Source organism: Taudactylus pleione, unplaced genomic scaffold (assembly GCF_031769625.1).
Source record: "Taudactylus pleione unplaced genomic scaffold, aTauple2 ptg001636l, whole genome shotgun sequence".
NCBI classification, from domain to species: domain Eukaryota; kingdom Metazoa; phylum Chordata; class Amphibia; order Anura; family Myobatrachidae; genus Taudactylus; species Taudactylus pleione.
In genome coordinates this window covers 372,521-396,215 of record NW_028286033.1, presented here as the reverse complement: position 1 = coordinate 396,215, position 23,695 = coordinate 372,521, and the positions used below count along the sequence as shown (strand labels likewise).

At 53.3% G+C, this 23,695-nt stretch overlaps 1 protein-coding gene across 2 annotated transcripts in view; it reads right to left on the bottom strand.

Annotated features, from left to right (window-relative positions):
• Nucleotides 1-23,695, bottom strand: part of EIF2B4 (eukaryotic translation initiation factor 2B subunit delta) — a 124,402-nt gene that overhangs the window by 60,453 nt on the left and 40,254 nt on the right. For both annotated transcript variants that reach the window (XM_088464322.1, XM_088464323.1), the window contains exons 7-11: nt 10,336-10,450; nt 8,431-8,507; nt 8,135-8,237; nt 7,413-7,540; nt 7,101-7,278 (exon numbers count right to left, since the gene is read on the bottom strand). In XM_088464322.1, the coding sequence (XP_088320448.1) occupies nt 7,101-7,278; nt 7,413-7,540; nt 8,135-8,237; nt 8,431-8,507; nt 10,336-10,450 (601 nt within the window). The remainder of the gene's footprint in view (nt 1-7,100; nt 7,279-7,412; nt 7,541-8,134; nt 8,238-8,430; nt 8,508-10,335; nt 10,451-23,695) is intronic.

Below are 23,695 nucleotides of genomic sequence, written 5' to 3'. Positions count from 1 at the left end.
CATCCTGCTCAGTCTCCTCATACAGCGATTAAACATCATACGTCAGGCCCCAGTGCCACCACCTAGTGACCTCATCCTGCTCAGTCTCCTCATACAGCGTTATACATCATACGTCAGGCCCCAGTGCCACCACCTAGTAACCTCATCCTGCTCAGTCTCCTCATACAGCGTTATACATCATACGTCAGACCCCAGTGCCACCACCACCTAGTGACCTCATCCTTCTCAGTCTCCTCATACAGCGTTATACATCATACGTCAGACCCCAGTGCCACCACCACCTAGTGACCTCATCCTTCTCAGTCTCCTCATACAGCGTTATACATCATACGTCAGACCCCAGTGCCGGCACCACCACCTAGTGACCTCATCCTGCTCAGTCTCCTCATACAGCGTTATACATCATACGTCAGGCCCCAGTGCCACCACCTAGTAACCTCATCCTGCTCAGTCTCCTCATACAGCGTTATACATCATACGTCAGGCCCCAGTGCCACCACCACCTAGTGACCTCATCCTGCTCAGTCTCCTCATACAGCGTTATACATTATACGTCAGGCCCCAGTGCCGGCACCACCACCTAGTGACCTCATCCTGCTCATTCTCCTCATACAGCGCTATACATCATACGTCAGGCCCCAGTGCCACCACCTAGTGACCTCATCCTGCTCAGTCTCCTCATACAGCGTTATACATCATATGTCAGGCCTCAGTGCCACCACCACCTAGTGACCTCATCCTGCTCAGTCTCCTCATACAGCGTTATACATCATACGTCAGGCCCCAGTGCCACCACCACCTAGTGACCTCATCCTGCTCAGTCTCCTCATACAGCGTTATACATCATACGTCAGACCCCAGTGCCGGCACCACCACCTAGTGACCTCATCCTGCTCATTCTCCTCATACAGCGTTATACATCATACGTCAGGCCCCAGTGCCACCACCTAGTGACCTCATCCTGCTCAGTCTCCTCATACAGCGTTATACATCATACGTCAGGCCCCAGTGCTACCACCACCTAGTGACCTCATCCTGCTCAGTCTCCTCATACAGCGTTATACATCATACGTCAGGCCCCAGTGCTACCACCACCTAGTGACCTCATCCTGCTCAGTCTCCTCATACAGCGTTATACACCATACGTCAGACCCCAGTGCCGGGACCACCACCTAGTGACCTCATCCTGCTCAGTCTCCTCATACAGCGTTATACATCATACGTCAGGCCCCAGTGCCACCACCTAGTGACCTCATCCTGCTCAGTCTCCTCATACAGCGTTATACATCATACGTCAGGCCCCAGTGCCACCACCACCTAGTGACCTCATCCTGCTCAGTCTCCTCATACAGCGTTATACATCATACGTCAGGCCCCAGTGCCACCACCACCACCTAGTGACCTCATCCTTCTCAGTCTCCTCATACAGCGTTATACATCATACATCAGGCCCCAGTGCCACCACCACCTAGTGACCTCATCCTGCTCACTCTCCTCATACAGCATTATACATCATACGTCAGGCTCCAGTGCCGGCATCTAGTGACCTCATCCTGCTCAGTCTCCTCATACAGCGTTATACATCATACGTCAGGCCCCAGTGCCACCACCACCTAGTGACCTCATCCTGCTCAGTCTCCTCATACAGCGTTAAACATCATACGTCAGGCCCCAGTGCCGGCACCACCACCTAGTGATCTCATCCTGCTCAGTCTCCTCATACAGCGTTATACATCATACGTCAGGCCCCAGTGCCACCACCTAGTAACCTCATCCTGCTCAGTCTCCTCATACAGCGTTATACATCATACGTCAGACCCCAGTGCCACCACCACCTAGTGACCTCATCCTGCTCAGTCTCCTCATACAGCGTTATACATCATACGTCAGGCCCCAGTGCCACCACCACCTAGTGACCTCATCCTGCTCAGTCTCCTCATACAGCGTTATACATCATACGTCAGGCCCCAGTGCCACCACCACCTAGTGACCTCATCCTGCTCAGTCTCCTCATACAGCGTTATACATCATACGTCAGGCCTCAGTGCCACCACCACCTAGTGACCTCATCCTGCTCAGTCTCCTCATACAGCGTTATACATCATACGTCAGGCCCCAGTGCCACCACCTAGTGACCTCATCCTGCTCAGTCTCCTCATACAGCGTTATACATCATACGTCAGGCCCCAGTGCTACCACCACCTAGTGACCTCATCCTGCTCAGTCTCCTCATACAGCGATTAAACATCATACGTCAGGCCTCAGTGCCACCACCACCTAGTGACCTCATCCTGCTCAGTCTCCTCATACAGCGTTATACATCATACGTCAGGCCCCAGTGCTACCACCACCTAGTGACCTCATCCTGCTCAGTCTCCTCATACAGCGTTATACATCATACGTCAGGCCTCAGTGCCACCACCACCTAGTGACCTCATCCTGCTCAGTCTCCTCATACAGCGTTATACATCATACGTCAGGCCCCAGTGCTACCACCACCTAGTGACCTCATCCTGCTCAGTCTCCTCATACAGCGTTATACATCATACGTCAGGCCTCAGTGCCACCACCACCTAGTGACCTCATCCTGCTCAGTCTCCTCATACAGCGTTATACATCATACGTCAGGCCCCAGTGCCACCACCTAGTGACCTCATCCTGCTCAGTCTCCTCATACAGCGTTATACATCATACGTCAGGCCTCAGTGCCACCACCACCTAGTGACCTCATCCTGCTCAGTCTCCTCATACAGCGTTATACATCATACGTCAGGCCCCAGTGCCACCACCTAGTGACCTCATCCTGCTCAGTCTCCTCATACAGCGTTATACATCATACGTCAGGCCCCAGTACTACCACCACCTAGTGACCTCATCCTGCTCAGTCTCCTCATACAGCGATTAAACATCATACGTCAGGCCCCAGTGCCACCACCTAGTGACCTCATCCTGCTCAGTCTCCTCATACAGCGTTATACATCATACGCCAGGCCCCAGTGCCACCACCTAGTAACCTCATCCTGCTCAGTCTCCTCATACAGCGTTATACATCATACGTCAGACCCCAGTGCCACCACCACCACCTAGTGACCTCATCCTTCTCAGTCTCCTCATACAGCGTTATACATCATACGTCAGACCCCAGTGCCACCACCACCTAGTGACCTCATCCTTCTCAGTCTCCTCATACAGCGTTATACATCATACGCCAGGCCCCAGTGCCACCACCTAGTGACCTCATCCAGCTCAGTCTCCTCATACAGCGTTATACATCATACATCAGGCCCCAGTGCCACCACCACCACCTAGTGACCTCATCCTTCTCAGTCTCCTCATACAGCGTTATACATCATACGTCAGACCCCAGTGCCACCACCACCTAGTGACCTCATCCTTCTCAGTCTCCTCATACAGCGTTATACATCATACGTCAGGCCCCAGTGCCGGCACCACCACCTAGTGACCTCATCCTGCTCAGTCTCCTCATACAGCGTTATACATCATACGTCAGGCCCCAGTGCCACCACCTAGTAACCTCATCCTGCTCAGTCTCCTCATACAGCGTTATACATCATACGTCAGGCCCCAGTGCCGGCACCACCACCTAGTGACCTCATCCTGCTCAGTCTCCTCATACAGCGTTATACATCATACGTCAGGCCCCAGTGCCACCACCTAGTAACCTCATCCTGCTCAGTCTCCTCATACAGCGTTATACATCATACGTCAGGCCCCAGTGCCACCACCTAGTGACCTCATCCTGCTCAGTCTCCTCATACAGCGTTATACATCATACGTCAGGCTCCAGTGCCGGCATCTAGTGATCTCATCCTGCTCAGTCTCCTCATACAGCGTTATACATCATACGTCAGGCCCCAGTGCCACCACCACCTAGTGACCTCATCCTGCTCAGTCTCCTCATACAGCGTTATACATCATACGTCAGGCCCCAGTGCCGGCACCACCACCTAGTGACCTCATCCTGCTCATTCTCCTCATACAGCGCTATACATCATACGTCAGGCCCCAGTGCCACCACCTAGTGACCTCATCCTGCTCAGTCTCCTCATACAGCGTTATACATCATACGTCAGGCCCCAGTGCCACCACCACCTAGTGACCTCATCCTGCTCAGTCTCCTCATACAGCGTTATACATCATACGTCAGACCCCAGTGCCACCACCTAGTGACCTCATCCTGCTCAGTCTCCTCATACAGCGTTATACATCATACGTCAGGCCCCAGTGCTACCTCCACCTAGTGACCTCATCCTGCTCAGTCTCCTCATACAGCGTTATACATCATACGTCAGGCCCCAGTGCTACCACCACCTAGTGACCTCATCCTGCTCAGTCTCCTCATACAGCGTTATACATCATACGTCAGACCCCAGTGCCGGGACCACCACCTAGTGACCTCATCCTGCTCAGTCTCCTCATACAGCGTTATACATCATACGTCAGGCCCCAGTGCCACCACCTAGTGACCTCATCCTGCTCAGTCTCCTCATACAGCGTTATACATCATACGTCAGGCCCCAGTGCCACCACCACCTAGTGACCTCATCCTGCTCAGTCTCCTCATACAGCGTTATACATCATACGTCAGGCCCCAGTGCCACCACCACCACCTAGTGACCTCATCCTGCTCAGCCTCCTCATACAGCGTTATACATCATACATCAGGCCCCAGTGCCACCACCACCTAGTGACCTCATCCTGCTCACTCTCCTCATACAGCATTATACATCATACGTCAGGCTCCAGTGCCGGCATCTAGTGACCTCATCCTGCTCAGTCTCCTCATACAGCGTTATACATCATACGTCAGGCCCCAGTGCCACCACCACCTAGTGACCTCATCCTGCTCAGTCTCCTCATACAGCGTTATACATCATACGTCAGACCCCAGTGCCGGGACCACCTAGTGACCTCATCCTGCTCAGTCTCCTCATACAGCGCTATACATCATACGTCAGGCCCCAGAGCCACCACCTAGTGACTTCATCCTGCTCAGTCTCCTCATACAGCGATTATACATCATACGTCAGACCCCAGTGCCGAGACCACCACCTAGTGACCTCATCCTGCTCAGTCTCCTCATACAGCGTTATACATCATACGTCAGGCCCCAGTGCCACCACCTAGTGACCTCATCCTGCTCAGTCTCCTCATACAGCGTTATACATCATACGTCAGGCCCCAGTGCCACCACCACCTAGTGACCTCATCCTGCTCAGTCTCCTCATACAGCGTTAAACATCATACGTCAGGCCCCAGTGCCGGCACCACCACCTAGTGACCTCATCCTGCTCAGTCTCCTCATACAGCGTTATACATCATACGTCAGACCCCAGTGCCACCACCTAGTGACCTCATCCTGCTCAGTCTCCTCATACAGCATTATACATCATACGTCAGGCCCCAGTGCCACCACCTAGTGACCTCATCCTGCTCAGTCTCCTCATACAGCGTTACACATCATACTTCAGGCCCCAGTGCCACCACCAAGTGACCTCATCCTGCTCAGTCTCCTCATACAGCGTTATACATCATACGTCAGGCCCCAGTGCCACCACCACCTAGTGACCTCATCCTTCTCAGTCTCCTCATACAGCGTTATACATCATACGTCAGACCCCAGTGCCGGGACCACCACCTAGTGACCTCATCCTGCTCAGTCTCCTCATACAGCGTTATACATCATACGTCAGGCCCCAGTGCCACCACCTAGTGACCTCATCCTGCTCAGTCTCCTCATACAGCGTTATACATCATACGTCAGGCCCCAGTGCCACCATCACCTAGTGACCTCATCCTGGTCAGTCTCCTCATACAGCGTTATACATCATACGTCAGGCCCCAGTGCCACCACCTAGTGACCTCATCCTGCTCAGTCTCCTCATACAGCGTTATACATCATACGTCAGACCCCAGTGCCGGGACCACCACCTAGTGACCTCATCCTGCTCAGTCTCCTCATACAGCGTTATACATCATACGTCAGGCCCCAGTGCCGGGACCACCACCTAGTAACCTCATCCTGCTCAGTCTCCTCATACAGCGTTATACATCATACGTCAGGCCCCAGTGGCACCACCTAGTGACCTCATCCTGCTCAGTCTCCTCATACAGCATTATACATCATACGTCAGGCCCCAGTGCCACCACCTAGTGACCTCATCCTGCTCAGTCTCCTCATACAGCATTATACTTCATACGTCAGGCCCCAGTGCCACCACCACCTAGTGACCTCATCCTGCTCAGTCTCCTCATACAGCGTTATACATCATACGTCAGGCCCAAGTGCCACCACCTAGTGACCTCATCCTGCTCAGTCTCCTCATACAGCGTTATACATCATACGTCAGGCCCCAGTGCCACCACCTAGTGACCTCATCCTGCTCAGTCTCCTCATACAGCGTTATACATCATACGTCAGGCCCCAGTGCCACCACCTAGTGACCTCATCCTGCTCAGTCTCCTCATACAGCGTTATACATCATACGTCAGGCCCCAGTGCCACCACCTAGTGACCTCATCCTGCTCAGTCTCCTCATACAGCATTATACTTCATACGTCAGGCCCCAGTGCCACCACCACCTAGTGACCTCATCCTGCTCAGTCTCCTCATACAGCATTATACATCATACGTCAGGCCCCAGTGCCACCATCACCTAGTGACCTCATCCTGCTCAGTCTCCTCATACAGCGTTATACATCATACGTCAGGCCCCAGTGCTACCACCACCTAGTGACCTCATCCTGCTCAGTCTCCTCATACAGCGTTATACATCGTACGTCAGGCTCCAGTGCCACCACCACCTAGTGACCTCATCCTGCTCACTCTCCTCATACAGCGTTATACATCATACTTCAGGCCCCAGTGCCACCACCTAGTGACCTCATCCTGCCCAGTCTCCTCATACAGCGTTATACATCATACGTCAGCTCCCAGTGCCGCCACCTAGTGACCTCATCCTGCTCAGTCTCCTCATACAGCGTTATACATCATACGTCAGCTCCCAGTGCCGCCACCACCGTCTGGGACAGCTCAGCAGGACCCTCGTCCATGCCCAGTGTAGCATTCCCCCACTTACCTCGGACAGGATGTAGGATATAGCTGAGATCAGTATGTACGTGCAGTGAATGCCGCAGTTCGCCAGTCTCCTGAGGGTCTCTCTGCCCTCAAGCCGTGGTCGGCTGTCAACCACGATGACACGGAACCTCTTCCCACTCTTGTGTGCTTGGCAGAGCGTGAAGGTCACTAGCGAGGAGCTGATACAGTAAAACACGGGTCACGGGCAGAAAGTGATACAGCTCAGGCCATTCCCACACTCACACTCGGTGCATTAACATAGAAATCTCATCTCTACTCCAGATCGGAGAAGTGCGTCCAATCACAGACTTACCAGCCGTACACCAAGATGACGTCATCCTCGCTGATCTTCTCGGCTGCAGACTTGGAAATGACCTCAGCCGCCAGGTGGATCTTCTCCCGGATGTAGTTATCAATATACTGATACAGTTCCTTCTTCACCTGAAGCGAGACAGCAACTAGTGATCCGGCGACAGCCAAATACTACCAGCTACTACCAGACCCGCCTGAGAGGTAGAGAGAGGTCTGAGGCCAGGCGTGGGCTGCTGGACACGCGGAGCAGGACCAGAATTATCAGCCCTATAGCGGCCGGAAGCCGGTGTTATATTCTCGCCGTCATTTCCCCCCCCCCCCTACAAAAACGTGGCTGTGGTAACCAGGGGAAAACTGACAAAAGGTGCCCCAGCGGGGTAACGGGCAGATGTACAGGGGTGACAGAGTACCCACCTACCACACCCCACAGGACCCAGTATAATAATGACAGCCAGAGTGTGTCCCCATTACTGCAGATGGAGAGAAGCGTGGATCGGTGCCCAGCTACCAGGGGAGATGGTGACCATTACAGCGCACAGCCGGCATAACCGGCATTATGTGACCAGTATATGGGCTCCGGTATTTCCGGTCACCTCTGACACAACCTTACACGTATACATGGGTATATACGACTACATCCACCTATTACTGCATCTTCCGCTGGTTCCCAGCACACAGAGAAGTAATATAGCGCCGGTGTGACGGGAAGGCGCCAGCACTCACCTCCTCCTCTCCCGTCGCACTGCTGACCGTGGAGATCTCTTTCTTTATGCATTTTATAGCATTTCCCATACTGGCTGACAGGGGGCGGCACTGAGTCAGAAAACTGCATCACAAGGAAAGAAACACTCATCAGGTCACAAAGCTGGCCTCTACCCCACCCCAGCTACCCCATAGGTCTCTACCCCCTGCCCTCCTGTACAAGCCTTCCCCCTCCCTCTTCACGGACAGGCCTCTGCCTCCCCCCCCCCACCCTCTTCCCGAACAGCCACCTAGACATCCGAACACTGACCGCTCACCTGATGGAAGGCTTCAATTTGTTTACCAGGTCACGTGACAGCTCCTCATGGGGTGGAGTGTTGTAGTCTCTAATGACCTATAATATCCAGGACAAAAAAGTCAGTACTGGGTATAAGGAGGAGGCAGGGAAGGTGACGGGGCTGCGCCGGGTGTAAGAGGAGGAGGCAGGGAAGGTGACGGGGCTGCGCCGGGTGTAAGAGGAGGAGGCAGGGAAGGTGACGGGGCTGCGCTGGGTGTAAGAGGAGGAGGAGGCAGGGAAGGTGACGGGGCTGCGCTGGGTGTAAGAGGAGGAGGAGGCAGGGAAGTTGACGCGGCTGCGCTGGGTGTAAGAGGAGGAGGCAGGGAAGATGGCGGGGCTGCGCTGGGTGTAGGGGGGCGAGGCAGGGAAGATTTTGGGGCTGTGCTGGGTGTAAGAAGAGGAGGCTGGGAAGGTGACGGGGCTGCGCTGGGTGTAAGAGGAGGAGGCGGGGAAGGTGACGGGGCTGCGCTGGGTGTAAGAGGAGGAGGCAGGGAAGATGGCGGGGCTGCGCTGGGTGTAGGGGGGCGAGGCAGGGAAGATTTTGGGGCTGCGCTGGGTGTAAGAAGAGGAGGCTGGGAAGGTGACGGGGCTGCGCTGGGTGTAAGAAGAGGAGGCAGAGAAGGTGACGGGGCTGCGCTGGGTGTAAGAAGAGGAGGCAGAGAAGGTGACGGGGCTGCGCTGGGTGTAAGAAGAGGAGGCAGGGAAGATGGCGGGGCTGCGCTGGGTGTAGGGGGGCGAGGCAGGGAAGATTTTGGGGCTGCGCTGGGTGTAAGAGGAGGAGGCAGGGAAGGTGACGGGGCTGCGCTGGGTGTAAGAGGAGGAGGCAGGGAAGGTGACGGGGCTGCGCTGGGTGTAAGAGGAGGAGGCAGGGAAGGTGACGGGGCTGCGCTGGGTGTAAGAGGAGGCGGGTAAGGTGACGGGGCTGCGCCGGGTGTAAGGAGGAGGAGGCTGGGGAGGTGACGGGGCTGCGCTGGGTGTAAGGAGGAGGCAGGGAAGTTGACGCGGCTGCGCTGGGTGTAAGAGGAGGAGGCAGGGAAGATGGCGGGCCTGCGCTGGGTGTAGGGGGGCGAGGTAGGGAAGATTTTGGGGCTGTGCTGGGTGTAAGAGGAGGAGGCTGGGAAGGTGACGGGGCTGCGCTGGGTGTAAGAGGAGGAGGCAGGGAAGATGGCGGGGCTGCGCTGGGTGTAGGGGGGCGAGGCAGGGAAGATTTTGGGGCTGCGCTGGGTGTAAGAAGAGGAGGCTGGGAAGGTGACGGGGCTGCGCTGGGTGTAAGAGGAGGAGGCGGCGGGGAAGGTGTTGGGGCTGCGCTGGGTGTAAGAAGAGGAGGCTGGGAAGGTGACGGGGCTGCGCTGGGTGTAAGAGGAGGAGGCGGGGAAGGTGACGGGGCTGCGCTGGGTGTAAGAGGAGGAGGCAGGGAAGATGGCGGGGCTGCGCTGGGTGTAGGGGGGCGAGGCAGGGAAGATTTTGGGGCTGCGCTGGGTGTAAGAAGAGGAGGCTGGGAAGGTGACGGGGCTGCGCTGGGTGTAAGAGGAGGAGGCAGGGAAGATGGCGGGGCTGCGCTGGGTGTAGGGGGGCGAGGCAGGGAAGATTTTGGGGCTGCGCTGGGTGTAAGAAGAGGAGGCTGGGAAGGTGACGGGGCTGCGCGGGGTGTAAGAGGAGGAGGCAGGGAAGGTGACGGGGCTGCGCTGGGTGTAAGAGGAGGAGGCAGGGAAGATGGCGGGGCTGCGCTGGGTGTAGGGGGGCGAGGCAGGGAAGATTTTGGGGCTGCGCTGGGTGTAATGAGAACCAGTTGGAGGAGTGTGCATTATGGAATTAGATGATGGGATAAAGGGATTGCAGGAAAAGGTGCGTTGCTGGAAGTGCCAGGGCAGGAGGAGGAGATTACCTGTTTGAAGCAATGTAATAATGCGATACAGCGGGAGTTAGAGCCACTGATAATACCCTGCGAGTACTGGAGGCCGAGTCTCACCACTGCCGGGTGTATGACAGAGGACGGGATGCTGGGGAGGAACAGAGAGATGTCATTAATGCCAAATAAAGACGTAAAAGCAGAAAGAGGGTACAGCGGATCCTTTGTGGGGGCACTCTGGATTGATTAATAATTAAAACAAAACTTTTAATAATAATAATAATAATATGTTAAGAATAAATTACAGCCTTATCCCTGCAGATTATTTTGGTACATACACAGATGAATTGTTATGGCATACAGATATGTGCGTCCATCATCGTGTGGCATGTAATTCTGCCCGGAGCGGGCACACACACAACTGTGCCCATAGAACACTCACTATGGTATAAGGAGGGGGAACATTTCTTATTCACTTAAATCAAATCAATCACTTGATGACCCTGTCCTGGATTTGGGAACGAGAATCAGAACCGTCTATTCATGTTTCTCCAAGTCGTATAGTATGACAAGCAAAATAGGAAAGGAGGCGGGGGGGGGTGCATAGTATAATCCTGATATGGTATCACTCACAATATCCCTTAGATAAGGGTATAGCTAGGGGTCTATGATGAACAGTAAAATGATAGCATACAGATATTTACATACATAAACCCTTTATGCTCATTATTCATGTTTAAAAGAAAACAAGAGATATGGTAAGAACTTACCTTTGTTATCTCTGTTTCTACGTAGTCCATAGGGTCCACAGGGTGACCTTGGGGTATAGCTGGATCCTGGATCCTCGGGCACCACGGAGTTAAAGCTTTTAGCTGCTCCCAGGATGCACTTGGGTCCTCCTCTATACCCCGCCCCCGAGCCACAGGCACCTCAGTTGGTAAGCAGCCTAGGCCGGAGGAGGAGACTAAACAGAGAGAAGGAAGACTGGAACACACAAGAAACCATACTCCCAGAAATGGGAGACGGAAAACCGGTGACCAGTCACAGAGCCCATATGAAGCCAGGTGCGTCAGGGCGGGTGCCCTGTGGACCCTATGGACTTCGTAGAAACAGAGATAACAAAGGTAAGTTCTTACCATATTTCTTGTTTTCTACTTCAGGGTCCACAGGGTGACCTTGGGGATGTCCCAAAGCAGTTCAACTAAGGGCGGGGACGCTCCTGTGCTGATAGGAGAACCCGGCGCCCAAAGGATGCATCCTGAGAAGCAAAGGTGTCAAACGCATAGAACCTCAAAAAGGTCTGAATGGAAGACCAGGTGGCCGCCTTACATAGCTGAACAGCAGAGGCGCCACGGCTAGCAGCCCAAGAAGGACCCACGGACCGAGTGGAATGAGCCTTAACAGAGGCTGGAACAGGTAAACCTTCCTGTATATAAGCCTCAATAATAACAGAACGAAGCCAACGGGCTAGAGTCTGTTTGTTGGCAGGCCAACCCCTCTTGTGAAAACCAAAGAGGATAAACAAAGAATCCGACTTCCTCACAGAACTAGTCCGGTCCACATAAACCTGGAGTGCCCGGACAACGTCTAAGGAAGCCTCCCCAGCCGAAAGATCAGGCGACTGAAAGGCTGGTACAACAATTTCCTGATTAATGTGGAACCTGGAAACCACCTTAGGCAGGAAATCAGGACGAGTGCGAAGCACCGCTCTGTCCTGATGAAAAATCAGAAAAGGGGGACGACAAGAAAGCGCCCCCAAATCTGAAACCCTCCTGGCAGAAGCAATTGCCAAGAGGAAAACAGTCTTAAAAGTTAGCCACTTGAGCTCCACTGACTCCAAGGGCTCAAAAGGCGGACCCTGTAAGGCCCGAAGAACCACCGCCAAATCCCACGGGGCCACAGGTGGCACAAAGGGAGGCTGGATTCTTAAAACACCCTGGAAAAAGGTGTGTACGTCCGGCATAGCAGCAATCCTGCGCTAGAACCACACCGACAGAGCAGACACGTGCACCTTCAGTGAGGAAAGACGTAATCCTAAATCCAAACCCGACTGAAGGAAAGCCAGAATACGCGAAACCCGGAACACCTGGGGATCATATTTTCTGGCCTCGCACCACTGAAAGTAAGTGTGCCACACTCTGTGATAGATCCTCGCGGAAGCAGGCTTGCGCGCCCTCAGCATGGTGGTAATAACGGAGCTAGAAAAGCCCCGAGACCTCAGGACGGCTGTCTCAAGAACCACGCCGTCAAAGATAGTCGACCCAGATCCGGGTGAAGACAGGGTCCCTGAGACAACAGGTCCCGCCTTTGAGGTAGGAGGTATGGAGCGTCGATGGACATGCTCCGCAGATCAGAGTACCACGGCCTTCTGGGCCACCAGGATCAGTGTGTCTCCGTCCTGCTTGAACTTGCGCAGGACCCGAGGCAGCAGAGATATCGGAGGGAACAAGTAAGGCAGTTGAAACAGCCATCTCACCGACAGCGCGTCTATCAGACTTGCGCCTGCGTCCCTTGTCCTTGACCCGTACACAGGCAGCTTGTGATTGTGACGGGACGCCATCAGGTCCAGCTCTGGCCGCCCCCACTTGTCCGCGAGTAGTTGGAATACCTCTGGATGAAGCGACCATTCCCCGGGATGCACGTCGTAACGGCTGAGGAAGTCTGCCTCACAATTGAGGACTCCCGGGATGAAGACTGCCGAGAGAGCTGGAAGATAGCGCTCTGCCCAAGCCAGGACGCGGTACACCTCCGACATCGCAGACAGCCGACCCAGATCCGGGTAAAGGCAGGGCCCCTGAGACAACAGGTCCCGACGCTGAGGAAGAAGGTACGGAGCGTCGATGGAGAGGCTCCTGAGATCGGAGTACCAAGGACGTCTGGGCCACGCCGGAGCTACCAGCACGAGCATGCCGCCGTCCTGCTTGAATTTCCGCAGAACCCGAGGAAGCAGGGATAGCGGAGGAAACAGATATGCCAGGTGAAACGTCCATTTCACCGACAGCGCGTCCACCAGACTTGCGCCTGCGTCTCTTGTCCTTGACCCGTAAACGGGCAACTTGTGATTGTGACGGGAGGCCATCAAGTCCAGCTCCGGCAGTCCCCACCTGTCCACGAGTAGCTGAAACACCTCTGGGTGAAGCGACCATTCCCCGGGATGCACGTCGTGACGGCTGAGGAAGTCCGCCTCCCAATTGAGGACTCCGGGGATGAAGACCGCCGGAATGTGACCCTCCGCCCAAGTCAGGATACGAGACACCTCCGACATCGCTGCCTGACTGCGAGTTCCGCCTTGGTGGTTGATATACGCCACCGTGGTGGCGTTGTCGGACTGCACCTGTACCGCCCTTCCGTGAAGAGCGGGGCCGGACGACTGCAGGGCCCTGTATACTGCCCGCAGTTCCAGGATGTTGATGGGGAGAAGTGCTTCTTCCGCTGACTAACGACCCTGAAGCGACAAAGAGCCGGTCACTGCCCCCCAACCCCGGAGACTGGCATCCGTCGTGAGCAGGACCCAGTCCGGGATCCAAAATGGGCGCCCCTCGACCAGATGAGCTGTCTGAAGCCACCAAGTCAAAGATTGCCGAACGTCCGGAGACAACACCAGCACCTGAGAGCGGATCCGGTGAGGTAACCCATTCCATTCTGATAGAATCAGCCCCTGCAGGGGCCGGGAATGGAACTGGGCAAATTCCACCATGTCGAATGTCGACACCATGGACCCCAGAACTCTCATAGCCGAATGGACCGACAGACGGCAACGGCTCAGGTTACTGTGTATCCGCAGCTGTAGGGAGGCGACCTTCTCCGGAGTCAGGAAGATCCTTTGCTGACGCGAATCCAGCAGGGCTCCCAAATGAACCATCCGCTGTGATGGAATCAGGGAGGACTTTTTTCAATTTATCAACCACCCGTGTGCTTGCAGGCAAGCGATCGTCAGGTGGAGATGTTGAAGCAGTACCTCCGGGGAGCTCGCCAGCAACAGGAGGTCGTCCAGATACGGCAGCAGCCGTACATTCTGGTTCCGAAGATGTGCGGCCATGACCGCCATAATCTTCGTGAACACCCTCGGTGCCGTGGAGAGACCAAAGGGTAGCGCCTGGAACTGATAGTGGTGTTGAAGGATAGCGAACCTCAGATACCGCTGGTGTGAAAATGCTATCGGAACATGGAGGTAGGCGTCCTGGATGTCCAGGGACACCATGTAATCGCCCGGTTCCATCGCCAGAATGATGGAACGTAACGTTTCCATCCTGAACTTGGGAACTCTGAGGAATTTGTTCAGAGACTTCAAGTTGAGGATAGGGCGATGAGAACCATTGGGTTTCTGCACCAGAAACAGAGACGAATAATACCCCGTCCCTCGTTGTGATAGAGGAGCGGGAACAATGACCCCTGCTTTCAGCAAGGACTCTATAGCCTCCTGAACCTGTAACGCCTTGGTCTTGTCCTGAGAAGGACTTGTGCAGAAAAACTGGTGGGGTGGTCTGTGCCGAAAAGACAGGGCGTACCCCTGGGAGACCACTTCTCGAACCCAGGCATCCGTGGTGGTATTGTGCCAGCACTGGGCAAATAGAAGAAGTCGGCCTCCCACTCTGAGGTCCCCCAGAGGGAGGCCCGTCCCATCAGGCCGCAGGTTTATCTTCCTGCTTGGAAGAAGGACGCCGAGCACTCCAGGCTTGCTTCTTGGGTTTAGAGGCAGTCTTACTCGCAGACTGTCTCGGGAAGGACTGACCTTTCGCCTTACCCTGAACCCGAAAGGAACGAAAAGCCGAACTCCGAACCTTAGCAGGCAGTGCCGCCGAAGGGAGGAAGGCCGACTTGGATTTAGCCAGGGTGTCCACTATTTTGTCCAAGTCCGGACCAAATAGTAATTCCCCATTGAAAGGTAAGGCCTCCAGACCCTTCTTTGAATCAGAGTCCGCTCTCCAGGACCGCAACCACAAGGATCGGCGGCCAGACACCGCTGCAGCCGATACCCGCGAGGTCAGCAGACTAGCATCTAAAGAAGCTTCACCAATGTAAGAAGCAGCGTCCCTCATTTGTCCCAACAACGCCCGCTGGACATCCGGAGCGTCGTCTGGGAAGGTATCTTCCAATGCATTGGCCCACCCCTCAATGGCCTTGGCCACCCAGGAGATGGCCATGGACGGTCGGGCCACCGCCCCGGAGAGGGAGTAAATAGACTTTAAGCAAGTCTCAACTTTCCTGTCCGTGGGATCCTTCAGCGAGGATATCGACGGTAATGGTAAGGTGGCGCCCCGAGTTAAACGGGTGACATGGGAATCCACCGCCGGTGGAGTTTCCCATTTTTTACAATGTGCCTCAGGGAAGGGGTAATTAGAAGCCAACCGCTTCTGAGGAAGGAATCTCTTACTGGGCGCCTGCCAAGCTACCGCCATATGATCCGTCAACTGATCCGACAGGGGAAACACCGCAGAAGCCACATTAGTTTTTTTGAAACTAGGAAACTTCGACTTAGGAACCGGTGCCTCATCCTCTATAAGAAGAATAGCTCGCACCGCCCTAACTAGTGCTCGCACATTAATGGACGACTTGGTATCCATTTCCTGGACCGAGGCGTCTGAGTCAGTGTCATCAGGGACCTCCCCATCATCTGAGGAACCCTCTGAGTCCAATACCTGAGCAGCCCGTGTCATGAGTGGGCGTTTTGAAATCCTAGAAGGCATGTCAGTCTGCAACATTGACTGAAAAGCCGAGGAAGCGGCCGCCAAATTTTGCACGGAGTTGGAGAGCACATCCACCCATGGTGGAGGAGTCGCCATAGGGGCCTGAGAAGGTACCACAGGCTGCTGCGGCACAGGGGAAGCCTGTATATACATAGGCAACCCCGCATAGGGACCTACTGATTGAGACCCAGGAGGACTCCGCAATAACTGCGGGACACCCGGGGAATGGGGGATGGTCGGCTGGGGCACCACCCTAGTAGGGAGAGCAGTCGGGACCGACAGACGGTCCGCAATAGACACCAGCACTTGAGAAAACATCGCCCACGGTGGTTCCTGCGCCAGAGAAGGTCTGGATGGGCCAGGAGCCACCTGGCATCGACTACACAGGCCATCCTGTGACAAATCCTCCCTATCTACTCCTGCAGAACAGCGTCCGCAGGAGGCCAACACCGGAGCCACTGAGCGCTCAACCTCCTCGTCTGACATGACAGAATATATTATATATCTGGCACCAGGGTAGAAGTAAAACGCACTCACCGGTGTGCTGAACAACAGCCCACAATATGGCACTGAGTAGCACACAACTGTATGTGACGGACCTCACAAATACGTGATCTATATAAGTGAGGTCAGTAGAAACGCCCCTCCCCCACACACCTGTAGGGCTTGTAGGAGAAGTAAAGGGATAGGTATAAGCTGACAGTAAGTAGAAAATAAGCACAGACGGCAGCACTAGCAATAGTCACATACCATGCAGGAAGATATACTCACTGCACCTTTACACTACAATCAACCTGCCCAGATTCAGTGTCTGGGAGGGCTATAGTGCTGTGTACGCTGTCCTTAATCAGGGGAGAGGTACACAGGGGGACCGGTCCGCGTGCTCCCTGAGATCTGCGCTGCCACTGGGAAAATGGCCGCTGGAGACCTCAGAGGAGGAGTGGCCGTGTAACTGCAGCTCAGCGACGCCAGACTGCGTGCTGAAAGGCGCGCTGAGCTGAGGGGAGGAGCCGCTGACAGGGAAGGCTTCCTCCCCTGGCTGGCCATAACCCCAGGGATGCTGGCTTCCCGCTTGCCGGTTATCCCTGGTGGTCTAGTGGTCCCACGGGTTATGGGAGGGGCCCGCCGCCACTGCCAGCAGCCTCCGGTCTGTCCCCAGGACCGGAGGCTAAAGGACTGCATTTAAGGCATTCCGCGCGCCGCCGCTAGCCAGCGACGCGCGGCTTACCTGAATCCCCGGCGACTCCGGCAGCAGTCCTGGGAGGTAGACAGAGTCCGGCTAGTACGGACTCTGCCCTCCCGCCGCGATCCCCAGATCAGTACTGGCGTCGCGGCGCCAGTCGGGGATCAGAGCGGCAGCGTGGGCGTCTGTACAGACAGCCATTCGCTGCCGTCTGTAGTAAAAAGATTAAAATAAATAAAATCTAACTTAAAATAAAAAGCTTCTGGGGGCTGCTCCTGCAGCCCCCCTGCGCGGTGACCGACTCCGGCCGGGCACCAGCTTACACTGAGGTGCCTGTGGCTCGGGGGCGGGGTATAGAGGACCCAAGTGCATCCTGGGAGCTAAAAGCTTAACTGTGTGGTGCCCATGGATCCTGTTCCAGCTATAACCCCAAGGTCAACCCTGTGGACCCCCTATGGACCCTGAAGTAGAAACATTGGCAACCACGCATAGGGACCAACAGGCTGTGACCCCGGGGGAGTCTGCAATAATTGTGGGACACCCGGGGAAGGGCAGGCTGGGGCAACGCCCTAGTAGGGGCGGCAGTCGGGACCGACAGACGGTCCGCGATGGACACCAGCACCTGGGAAAACATCGCCCATGGTGACTCCTGCGACATAGGAGGTTTAGACATACCAGGGACTGCCTGACACCGTCCGCACAGGCCGTCCTTTGACAAATCCTCCCTATCCACTCCTGCAGAACAGCGCCTGTAGGAGAACAATACCGGAGCCACGGAGTGCTCAATCTCCTCCTCAGACATGACTTAGGAAGAAAACGTGCGCACTCACCCGTGTGCTGGACAACAGCCCACAATATGGCCCTGTGTAGCACACAACTGTATGTGACGGACCTCACAAATACGTGATCTATATAAGAGAGGTCAGTAGAAACACCCTTCCCCCGCACACCTGTAGGGTTTATAGGAGAAGTAAAGGGATAGATATAAGCTGACAGTAAGTAGAAAAAAGACACAGACAGGCAGCACTAGCAAAAGTCACATACCATGCAGGAAGATATACTCACTGCACCTTTCCACTACAATCACCTCCCAGATTCAGTGTCTGGGAGGGCTATAGTGCTGTGTACACTGTCCTTTTGCAGGGGAGAGGTACACAGGGGGACCGGTCCGCGTGCTCCCTGAGAGTATCTGCGCTGCCACTTGGAGAAAATGGCTGCTGGAGACCTCAGAGGAGGAGTGGCCGAGTATCTGCAGCTCAGCGATGCCAGACTCCGAGCTGAAAGGCGCGCTGAGCTGAGGGGAGGAGCCGCTAGACAGGGAAGGCTTCCTCCCCTGGCTAGCAAATTTAATCCCCGGGTTGCCGGCATCCTGCTTGCCGTTTAATTACCCTGGTGGTCTAGTGGGGTAGGATGGACCCAAGTGCATCCTGGGAGCAGCTAAAAGCTTTAACTCCGTGGTGCCCGAGGATCCAGCTATACCCCAAGGTCACCCTGTGGACCCCTATGGACCCTGAAGTAGAAAGTGAAGGTAAAGTAAAGTAATGGAGGGGGAAGGTAAGGGAGGGGGAAGGTAAGGGAGGGGGAAGGTAAGGGATTTTGGAAGGTAAGGGGGGGGAAGGTAAGGTAAGGTAGGGGAAGGTAAGGTAAGGTAGGGGAAGGTAAGGTAGGAGAAGGTATGGGACAGGACGGGAAGGTAAGCCCACTAATACACGGACAGGAATTTCTACTTTCCAATCACAGACAGTGAATGATGGATGAGAGAATCCCTGGCATTTGTTACAAGGCAGAAGAGAAGGACACTTCTGCTTGTGTGTAGACAGGTAACCCCTAAGATCCCCTGTTGCCGGGCATTGCAGGGTTAGGAGAGGGGACCAGATGAGACTGTCTGGAGTACCAGTGTTGTGTCCTGTCTGCACAGACCAGGTCCTGCCGCTTCATTCAGCTTCACCCAGAAACAGGGCCTGTACACAGAGCAGCCATGTGTAGTATCCAAAACACAAGTCTGAAAACAAGCTTTTATATAAGCCAATCCTGGTCCTAGATAGGCGCTTGGCATGTGAGTATACCAATGAGAATCCATGTCTAATCTGGATCAGCGTGTCATGTGGATCTCCTCTGTAGGTCATGTGACCGGGAGATCGTATCAAGAACTGTGAAGGTGCCTACAGCCATAGCGATGTGCACACGATGAGCCGATGTGTACCACTTCCCTTGAAACTCTCCCCGGCAGCTCAGCCCACGATCTCCGCACGATTTAGTGTCCAATCTTCATACGATCTCTCCTGCATTTAGACTGTTACAGTGCATCGCCTCCTAGATTGTCAGATCTGCCCTACTGCACGGCAGATCTGACCATGTGATGTGCGACCAGCAGGGACAAGTATCGCATCGTCATTTTGAGTGGGGACTCACGATTTGGGCATTTTTTACACGATCTGTCGTTCCGATATGTCGGAAATCGTCCAGATCGTGTTTAAAAAATAAAATAAAAATCGGTATGTGTGTAGGCACCTCGACGCGCGTGATCGTGAGTATGCTATGGGTTTTATCTATAGATCATGTGACCGCATAGCCGTCAGCCTGGGAGCGCTCTATTACAGCCAGGACGGTCCTGGATTACAATATCACGTATCCCGCAAAGCTCCCAGCCGGGAGGGTCACTGTGACATCCCTCTATGTGGCTCTATAGTATCAAGGGATTGGCTAATAGGTTGTCAGTCATCAGGAGTGAGTCGTCCCACTTGTGTAGCGACTTACTGAACTGACTGCTGTAACTAATAGCAACATACGGTGGTGTGAAATACATAGTATAATATAGTCAGAAAGGGCGCTGGGTTCCCATCATTAACATGAACGATACAGGTGACTATAAAATGTGAGGACTATATAAAACTCTATAAATAATTTATGGCTAAAAGTGCAAGTGACAAAAAATAAAATTGTCTTTTGAAAACTCCCTTTAGGGAAATATTAGTTTTATATAAGTTTATAGTTTATCTACAGGAACGGGGTGTTTATAGCATAGTGCCCAGTCTGCAAGAGGTTACATACAGTAATGGTATCACCCATACAGACATTCAGTTCTATACATTTAAATATAAAATGACATAATAAGAATGATACATAATAGAGGATTACTAGGAATATATAGTAATAATAGTGTGACCATACCAGGTGTTGTGTACACAAAGGATATGGAGGAATGAGGTATATATGTATGAATATCTCGTATCCGTAGTGTGGAAGTGACTGTGGGTCTAAGTGTTAGGACTGAAATCTGTATTAGACACAGAGGCCCATATTCAATCAGCCGCGATCAGCCATTTTCGGCGAAAAGTTTTTTGCCGACGAAGTCATTCAAGAATCGCCTATGAATAGGGGTCGGAAAAAAGTGCAGAATTGGGGTTTTGGGGTGCACACTTCAGAAAACCCCCCAGCACCCTTGGGACAGTCCCCCAAAAGGTAAACTGTCAAATTTAAAAAAATAAAAAATAACTTAACACCCCAAAAAAGTACTTTTGTTTTGGGGGTGAAAACCCCCCCCCCCAAAGTTTGGGGACAAAGTTAAAACTAGCGAAACAGACTCCAGGGGGGTCCCCAAGTACGCCCCAGGTGTTTTCAACATTGCAGGTGCTTGCGGCAGGTGGATTTTTTACCTTTTATAAAACTTCACTTTAATCGACTTAAAAATATGTTAGTACCCATTTTCATGTACCCCAAATTTGCAGGGACTACTTATTTTCACCAAAAAATAATTCAAAATGCTATTCTTCACCACCTATGCAAAGACGCCAAATAGCAGCTATTGAAATCATTTCAGTTCCCAAAATACCTTCAGCAGGGCTATTCGGGAATATCCATAGTGACCCCCCCATGTCAGTGCATCTTTTGGGGGGTATCAGGCTGATTTCCCCAAAACTGACAGTACTTTTCACCTGTTTGAGTTTCGCCGGGTCCAGTTTTCGCATCCTTTGGAATTGAATAGGGCGAAAAGCGGTTGCGCGCACGGAAAGTGTTTTCTCCAAAAACATGCGATGTAGGCAAAAAGTACGGCAGGCGAAGAGTCCGGGACTTTTCTCCTGCAATTGAATACGGGCCAGAGACTAAAGTGCTCATGTTTAATTAGTGTTAAGAAATTGTAGATAAATGTGTGTGTGCAAGGTGAAGTGTTATCACTAGTGTTGTGATAGGAATACTGGCAGGAACAGCGTTTGCAGAAGTGACATCACTAGTGTTGTGATAGGAATACTGGCAGGAACAGCGTTTGCAGAAGTGATATCACTAGTGTTGTGATAGGAATACTGGCAGGAACAGCGTTTGCAGAAGTGATATCACTAGTGTTGTGATAGGAATACTGGCAGGAACAGCGTTTGCAGAAGTGATATCACTAGTGTTGTGATAGGAATACTGGCAGGAACAGCGTTTGCAGAAGTGATATCACTAGTGTTGTGATAGGAATACTGGCAGGAACAGCGTTTGTGACTGAGCAGAGCAGTGTGTGTGTGAGCAGAGCATTGTGTGTATGTGAGTGTATGTGAGTGTGTGTGTGAGCAGAGCAGTGTGTGTGTGCAGAGCATTGTGTGTATGTGAGTAGAGCAGTGTGTGTGTGAGCAGAGCATTGTGTGTATGTGAGTGTGTGTGTGAGCAGAGCAGTGTGGGTGTGTGAGCAGAGCATTGTGTGTGTGAGTGTGTGTGTGAGCAGAGCAGTGTGTGTGTGTGAGCAGAGCAGTGTGTGTGTGTGAGCAGAGCAGTGTGTGTATGTGAGTGTGAGCAGAGCAGTGTGTGTGTGAATAGAGCATTGTGTATGCGAGTGTGTGTGTGAGCAGAGCAGTGTGTGTGTGTGTGTGTGTGTGTGCAGAGCATTGTGTGTATGTGAGTGTGAGCAGAGCAGTGTGTGTGAGCAGAGCAGTGTGTGTATGTGAGTGTGTATATGAGTGTGTGTGAGCAGAGCAGTGTGGGTGTGTGAGCAGAGCATTGTGTGTATGTGAGTGTGTGTGTGAGCAGAGCAGTGTGTGTGTGTGTGTGTGTGCAGAGCATTGTGTGTATGTGAGTGTGAGCAGAGTGTGTGAGCAGAGCATTGTGTGTATGTGAGTGTGTATATGAGTGTGTGTGTGAGCAGAGCAGTGTGGGTGTGTGAGCAGAGCATTGTGTGTATGTGAGTGTGTGTGTGAGCAGAGCAGTGTGTGTGTGTGAGCAGAGCAGTGTGTGTATGTGAGTGTGAGCAGTGTGTGTGTGAATAGAGCATTGTGTGTATGTGAGTGTGTGTGTGTGAGCAGAGCAGTGTGTGTGTGTGTGTGTGTGTGTGTGTGCAGAGCATTGTGTGTATGTGAGTGTGAGCAGAGCAGTGTGTGTGAGCAGAGCATTGTGTGTATGTGAGTGTGTATATGAGTGTGTGTGTGAGCAGAGCAGTGTGTGTGAGCAGAGCATTGTGTGTATGTGAGTGTGTGAGCAGAGCAGTGTGTGTGTGTGTGTGTGTGTGTGTGTGTGTGTGTGTGCAGAGCATTGTGTGTATGTGAGTGTGAGCAGAGCAGTGTGTGTGAGCAGAGCATTGTGTGTATGTGAGTGTGTATATGAGTGTGTGTGTGAGCAGAGCAGTGTGGGTGTGTGAGCAGAGCATTGTGTGAGTGTGTGTGTGTGAGCAGAGCAGTGTGTGTGTGTGTGTGTGAGCAGAGCAGTGTGTGTGTGTGAGCAGAGCATTGTGTGTATGTGAGTGTGTGTGTGAGCAGAGCAGTGTGTGTGTGCAGAGCATTGTGTGTATGTGAGTAGAGCAGTGTGTGTGTGAGCAGAGCATTGTGTGTATGTGAGTGTGTGTGTGAGCAGAGCAGTGTGGGTGTGTGAGCAGAGCATTGTGAGTGTGTGTGTGTGAGCAGAGCAGTGTGTGTGTGTGAGCAGAGCATTGTGTGTATGTGAGTGTATGTGAGTGTGTGTGTGAGCAGAGCAGTGTGTGTGTGCAGAGCATTGTGTGTATGTGAGTAGAGCAGTGTGTGTGTGAGCAGAGCATTGTGTGTATGTGAGTGTGTGTGTGAGCAGAGCAGTGTGGTTGTGTGAGCAGAGCATTGTGTGTATGTGAGTGTGTGTGTGAGCAGAGCAGTGTGTGTGTGTGAGCAGAGCAGTGTGTGTGTGTGAGCAGAGCAGTGTGTGTGTGAGCAGAGCATTGTGTGTATGTGAGTGTGTGTGTGAGCAGAGCAGTGTGGTTGTGTGAGCAGAGCATTGTGTGTATGTGAGTGTGTGTGTGAGCAGAGCAGTGTGTGTGTGTGAGCAGAGCAGTGTGTGTGTGTGAGCAGAGCAGTGTGTGTGTGTGAGTGTGAGCAGAGCAGTGTGTGTGTGTGTGTGTGTGTGTGTGTGTGTGTGCAGAGCATTGTGTGTATGCGAGTGTGAGCAGAGCAGTGTGTGTATGTGAGTGTGTATATGAGTGTGTGTGTGAGCAGAGCAGTGTGGGTGTGTGAGCAGAGCATTGTGTGTATGTGAGTGTGTGTGAGCAGAGCAGTGTGTGTGAGCAGAGCAGTGTGTGTGTGTGAGCAGAGCA